Source organism: Penaeus japonicus, unplaced genomic scaffold (genome assembly GCF_977035675.1).
Source record: "Penaeus japonicus unplaced genomic scaffold, GWHDUDI00000001_assembly GWHDUDI00000030, whole genome shotgun sequence".
Lineage (NCBI taxonomy): Eukaryota > Metazoa > Arthropoda > Malacostraca > Decapoda > Penaeidae > Penaeus > Penaeus japonicus.
The window spans coordinates 903858-911357 of NW_028234432.1; the positions used below are offsets into that span (position 1 = coordinate 903858).

Sequence of the window (7500 nt, forward strand, 5' to 3'; positions counted from 1 at the left end):
CTCAGCCCCCATCTGAAGTGGGTTAATCCCTAAAGTATTGGGATGAAGAAAAAAGAATAATGAGTGAATATTGATGTTGTAATCTTCTGGAAAAAATCAATGATAGGTACAGATATATGATAAATGGGAAAATGAAATTGCAAGAAGGAAAATAAACTCTACAAGATAGCAAATACTGTATGTTGATGTGGCTGCAAAAAAGCCACCATCTCAGCCCTTGTTATTAGATCCTATGCTCATAAACAAACAAACAAAAAAATAATGGTAATAACTCCAGGATACACAATATGTGTAACAATAGATTTACAGGTTATCCAGACAAGCTATCTATCACTTTGTATACATCGCAGCAGCAATAAATAGTAATTATTTGTCAAAACAAATTTCCCAGGAGGCTTTTACATTAACATCAGACATTATTCCATATTTATTTGTCTATGGTAAAAATCCCTGTATCCTTGTTGGTTAGGTAGCAGCTGATCATTCCACTGGTTCACGTGTAAGTAGATATCATGTCTGGTTACATTCAGAGCTGCAGCTACACTAATCACAGACATCCCCTCTTGTAACCGGGTTAAAGGATATTCTGCAGCAAAGAGAAGTCCTAGTCTCGCAGAGGAGGTACAAGAGTGGAAAATTACAGTCAAAGGAGAGATGTTTTTTATTTCCTTTTTTCATGAAAGCACAAAACCAACTGTGTTTGATTGGTGGTTGTGGCCAGATGAAATATCACACACTCCTGGCAATGCAGTAAGAAAGTTGCATTTGCACCAAATATGTAATTTATTTGCAGGAACAGAATGTAAACTTGAAATGCAAGTCTAATGTAAATGCTACTTTGAATGCATGAGAATATTAAGCGTAAATGTTATCTTTCAGCTGTAAAAGCACCAATAGATGTGAGATGATTTTTATAAATTACTTATTTCAAAGGAATCTCTAAAGTAGTTTACATTTTTAATCAGTTAGATATGTATGTTAATTAGTGGAATGAATACTAAAATCCATATTTTCTTAATCCTTTAACTACAAGCAGTTGAAAACACACCCCACGCCGAATCTGGGATGCCGGTGTGTGCCAAACTTTAAACGTTGCTATTGAATATAACAATTTTTAAGCCAAAACCTCAAGATAATCATCATATACTATATATCAAATATATACATGACCAACCTTACATGGGTTGGGAGGAGGGTGAGAAGAGTGACCTTGGTGAGAGAACTCAGTGAATCAAAGGACAAAAGAAAACTGTTAAAATAATATGGTAATCATTTTAAGTTTTATATTTTTGTATAATGTTCCATAAAGAAATAATAGAATTATTGCTAGTAGGGCACATCCATACCTCCCATGGTATAAGCGAATCACACTCCTATGTAATGATAATGAAAAGTCAAGTAAGCCATCGTATCATATATGACCTAAATTTTGAAAGATCTCGTACAGGATGCGGAAGAAAAAAACACTAATGCTAATACAACTTGGGTATGACGCATTATGTGCATCCTCGGATATGTCACGAGGGCTGCAAGGACGCAGTATACATGTCCTCGTGTTCAAGGGTTCAAATGAGTGAGACCAATACACTTCTAGTACAGAATGCAGGAAGAGGTCTCAAGTAGGGACAAACAAAAAAGAAAAAGATAAGGAGGGTAGGTGTTACATTAGAAAAGGAGGACAAGTTGATTAGATAATGGTATCTAAGAAAGAGGGTATATTTCATGGATCACTTTCATACTGCATTTTTTCATTTGTTGAAATGAAACTATTTTTCCTGCATAGTTTGGAACTGCATCATACCAAATGCTAATTAGTTTCACTTTGCTAATATATCAAATATACCCTCATATAACATTCCATAAGTCTAGAAAATATTCTCACCCCAGCTGATCATCTTAACTCATTGCAGACGGAGATAAATTTGCTTGCCCAGCCTCCAGGATAGGTTTTATTTTAGAGAGAGACCGCTTGAAGCAATATAATTTGAAGCATCCCAATCTCTTTCAGTCATTCATTGTAAAACTAGAGCGTTTTTTGTGTTTTTTTTATTGAGTTAGACTTATATGTGCCATATTTCAGGCTCTGTCAGTGCTGCAGTTGACTAAAATTGTATATTATCCATATTAGCTCATTATTTTCTTTATACTCAGTGTGATAGAAGTATTGCTGTTTTATGGGAGGACAAAAGGCAACTTATATTTTTTCGTATTTTTGTGCTGTCATGAACGAATACGAAACATATAACCACCTACAATAAAGATAACAAGAAGAGGTAGGGAAGAGGAATGAAACCTGTACTTGTGACTGTGAGTGCCACAGTGAAAGGCATCCATATTGGCACAGGAGCACATTTTAGACACTGGGTATCTCGTTCTGCCTGCACATTCTTCATTGGCGGTACTTTAGAGCAAGGGTTCATCAACTTAGTGTGTGCCATTGCTCTATAGAGACAGTGCTTGCTAGAGACCGTGGATGGGTACCATTCAAGGCTCTCTCACTTGCTGGTGCTAGGAAAAAGTGGTGCCATCTAGGTTTTGGACGTTAAGCTTGCACGATATTACGGTAATTATAGTAATTATGACTGCAGTAGCCATCATCACTCATTCCTTTTTCATAGCAAAATAAAATAGCATAGTGATCCAAAATCCCCGAACGTCATGTACGTCATGACGCCCGTCGTCAGGCCAGAGCTCCTACGTCATGTATGTCATGACACCCGTACGCAATGGGTTAAGATGTGGCCTATCTTGGAATGGTTAAGGAGAGTCATGTGATGTTAGGAAAGGAGTGTGCAGTTATTTATTTAGTGTTCATTGACAACCAATTTGCCAACCCTTAACCCATTCACGCCGGGGCAGTTCTGGCTTTGCGCGGTCGCAATACCAGGGTTCTCGAATGCATAAGCCTAACGCTTGAGATTCTCGGGCGCACAAACCGCGAGCCTCAGTTGCCCGCTCGCTCTACCCGAGCGCGCGGCTTCCCCTCATAGCGCGTCCAGGGCGTCTGACGCGAAAACCACAATACGTGCTATCACGTCACCCGGCGTGAATGGGTTAACCCCTTCAACATGGGGACGCGTATACTGCGTCCTCGCAACACTCGTGAAAAACCTGAGGACGCACATATTGCGTCATGGCTGAGTTCTGTTGGAATTAAGTTTTCTTTCTTCCAGATACCGTACGAGATCTTACAGAATAGAGGTCGTATATGATACAATGGATTACTTGACTTTCATTATTATTACATAAGAGTTGGATTTGCTTATACCAGGGGAGGCACTGATGGGCCCTGCTTGCAATAATTTTATTATTTATTTATGGAACATTGTGTAAAAATATAAAACTTATTATGATCAGTTTACCTTACTACTTCAACCGTTTTCTTTTGTCATCTGAGTGAGGCCTCTCACCAAGGTCATTCTTTCCATCTTCCTCCCAACCCATGTAAATAACTTGTCACATGCATATGGGGGAAGAGGTTAACTATGCATATTTTGATATATAACACATGATGATTATGTTGAAGTTTTGGCTTAAAACTTGTCATATTCAATAGCGACGTTTAAAATTTGGCGGGCGCAGGCAGCCCGGATATGGAGTGAGGGGCGTTTTCTACTGCCTGTAGTGAAGGGGTTAATGAGACTATTGTACACAAAACTATTATTCTTGTTACACGTTATGCCATATTAAATTTGAAATGAGCACAATTTAGTTTGGAATCCCATGGGCAAGGGGTTTTTATGTGCTCACCTTACCATCATGTTGATAGATCTTACTAATAGCATTGTATATTGCAGTAACCACCTCGAAGAGCTTGAGTGGAACCCTTCCAACTTCTCCAAGTTCAACTAGCGCAAGTGGAACCTTCACCTCCCCTACCAGCCAGTCCAAAGGTCGGGATCGTTGGGGAGGGTGGCTGGGGGGTTCCCTCAGCTCCCAGCGAGGGCGCACTGATGCCAACCGGCACCGTGCAAACTCCAGCCCCCTTCAGAGCTCTGAACCAAGAGCTTTCGATATGACAAAGTTGTACCCAGAACTGTCGGCCAAGTTGGGCCTCACCAAGCCAAACTGCAGTGACAGCACGAACAGCCACAAAAATGGTATTACGCAAAGAGAACACTTTACCTCAGGCCCTTTAAGCAAGTCAGAGAGTGCGATGGATGACTCGAGAATTAAGGTGGTTTCCTCTGGCCAGATAATTAATAATGCAAAAGGCCTTCTCGCTGCCAGACTCAGTAATGGAGTGCAAAGTAGCAAATCAAATAGTGTTAAGTCGTCAAAGCCAAAGCCAAAGTGCGGGGAAAGAGGACAGAAAAGAGAAGGTCATGGCAGGTCAGCTGGACGGACAGAAGTGATGACCTCATCCCAGATGCTGTCTAACCTTGGACCTGCTGGAAATACTATAAAGGGACCAAATTCTTATGCCTACAATAGCAAAATCTCTGGTGGCAGCAGCAGTAGTCGAAGTAACAGTAACAGTAGCAGCAGCAGTAGAAGTGGGAGCAGCAACAGGAACATAGCTGGCAAAAATAGCAGTATATTGGAAGAGCAACTGAGGGGAGGAGGAGGAGCAGGATCAAAGCAGTCTGGAAGCATAGCATCCTCGCATGGGATCCTACACCATCCAAAGTCATCACAGGCCAGCTTAGCCAGGCCTGGCAGTTTGGCTCGCCCTTTCTCCATATGTAAGTGTGTCAAGTTTCATTTCATTTCAGTGTTTGTTCTTTTATCAATTGACTAGTAATTTCTCTTATTACATCACTGTGTAATGCAAATGTAACATTATCTAGCTATTATCTAGCACAGCTGAAATACTGGGAAAGTGCCTTTGCTATTTATTGGTTGAGAAACTGATAACATTACAGCTGAAATGTATGTACATATATATGTATGTGTGTGGGTAAGTATTTATGTGTGGGAAATTTGTTCATTATTTGTGTAACACTATTGGTCCCCAGTATCCTTATTCATCTTAACCAGACTTTAAGATTAATTTTCTCCTATAAAAGCTTCAACAGCATGTTTTAGGCTGATGGACACTTGTCTTATTACTGATCATTTGAGTGTGTGCGTGCATGTGTTTGTGTATATGCATACTTATTTACCAAGGATTCAATTACTAGGCCTACCTGACTACACATAATTAGCCCACTCCTTGAATTTTGAAGGGGGATTTTTTTACATATATTTATAATACATTTATGATGATAATGATGATGATATGTAAATAAAGATAACATTAACCCACTTACGACGGGGGCATTCCTGCCCTGGATGTCCCAATGCTGGGGTGTTCAAATTATTAGGCCTAAATCAATTAAATGGCTGGCACAATACTGTGCCGCCCGGCCACTGGGCTTTTGAATGCGCGGTACAGTACTGTACCACCCGTCCAGAGAGGGTTAATAGTAGAAATGAACATTTCCAAGAAATTCAAGGTTTGGAGCCATTAACTTTGTGTGTGTGTGTTTGTTTGTTTGTTTGTTTTAAATAATATAATATGCAACTTAAAAAAAAGTCTAACATTTGGGTGGCATCAGATTGATTAACTGATGAGTGATAAACAGCCCCTCTCCAGTCATAAATGATTCCAGATTTTAAAGAAGAAGAAGAAGAAGAAGATATACCAGAAAATGTATTTTCCCTGTCGGATATCAAATACATACTAAATAATGGAGCTGAGAAAGTTATTATACTTATCCAAGGCATATGAAGGAAAATGGGAAGATATTACTATGAGTATTTAACCTATTCACGCCGGGGCCGTTCCGGCTTTGCACGCAGCTTGCCCTCACAGCTCGTCCCAGGCGTCTTGACACATAAACCACAATACATGTCATCATGTCAACCGGCTCCAATAGGTTAAGTAAGACACAAATAATGCATCAAAAACATATATTTATCATATGTGAAACAATACAATATTTATTCATATGTATAGATAGCAAAAACACAAAGATATACTAGAAGGCAATTCTATACTACATAATGATATGGGTTGTGGAGGGGGAATGGAGGAGATAAAAGGATGGGGCACTCGGCTGCATAAAATATGTCAAATAGTAACAGCATTATTATTCAAGAAGAAAGTGGGGAAACTTAAGTTTATGATTGGCTCAGAGAGAGGAGAGCCTACAAGGAGAAAGGTATGAGGTCAGTACAGTTTGTATGAACCATGACATAGACAAATATGTCATCAGTTTTGTTGCACATAACCTTTGGTATCAACAAGGTATCCAGATAATCAGAGAATTTTGAAAATGAAAATTGATTCAATAAAGTTAAATAAAGTTTTAAAATATAAATAGCCTATGTATAAGTATATAACATGGAGATTGTTGTCTGACAAGTAAGCCATAGGAAACCGAACAGGTTTACCGGGTATATTTCTGAGTAAGATTGATTAAGACAATATGTGGAATTTTTCCATGATGATTCAAATTGCCTGGTAATAGCATAGGGTGGCAAGCTATTATATAAATAATTATTGGAAACTCCCTCACAATATCAGAATAATAAATACAAGCAAATAATTGTATGGTAGTATTTAAAATTTAGTTGTCGTTTTTTCGTAACACTGAAATGTTTTGGATTTGTATGAATATAAATAATGAGTATAGATCTTGATTTGTAAAAAGAAAGAAGGAAACTTTTTTTTGTGACTAGTCCGACACAGCCTTGATAGTCTTATCTTTGCAAAAAGTTGATATTTTGACCTAGCAACATCTTGATTCCATGAGCATTTTTGCCCTTATGTAAGTGGCTTGGAGTGGGAAGGAGGTGAAGTGTATATAGTTGTAAATAATTTGCTTTTGCTTTTTTATAATGAAGAAAATGTTTTGCCAAACATCGTCATTCTTCCAGAGATTCAGGATAATGATGTCACTCCTCTATGGAGACTAAAAGACTAAACGATAGGTATTATTTGTTTAAGTATTATCATAACCATACCATTACCTGCTCTCAACATGACAAAACACATGGAGATTTTCAGTACTTTAATGGTTAATGAGCAAAAGTTGGGCAGAAAGAACAGTTGTTGGCAAAATGTTGAGTCACCCTCATTCCACCAAATCTACCGAATTGCAGCCCCATGTCAATTACAGCAACAAAGCAGGGAATGGAAATGGGAGGTAATAACTATTATTACAAGAAAATAATGATAATAGCATTCTCTATATATGGAGGCAAATATAGAGAAATAGAAATCATTCAAGGAGAGGTTAGATGGCTAGTTCATTAAAAGGCAAAGTTCACACACTGCCACTCTTTCATTTAACCTTGTGTATACAGTATCAAAGCATCAACAGCTGTGCACAGTTTTAAGTAGACCATACATCTGAAGACATGCAACAGCCACAGAGAGGGGATGAATGGCACGAAGCCCAGTGGTTACGGGTAAAGGAAAATAAGCAATAAAGAAAAGCTTTGTATGCAATAGGGAAATTGTAGATATGATAGAACTCAAAAGCAATACTGAAGTTTTATGCATGTTATCAG

The 7500-nt window shown here is 38.5% G+C and overlaps 1 protein-coding gene across 1 annotated transcript in view; it reads left to right on the forward strand.

Annotated features, from left to right (window-relative positions):
* LOC122253014 (uncharacterized) overlaps positions 1–7500 on the forward strand; it is a 37898-nt gene that overhangs the window by 5034 nt on the left and 25364 nt on the right. Inside the window, exon 4 of the mRNA XM_086554827.1 lies at positions 3798–4685. Within this exon, the coding sequence (XP_086410953.1) occupies positions 3798–4685 (888 nt within the window). The remainder of the gene's footprint in view (positions 1–3797; positions 4686–7500) is intronic.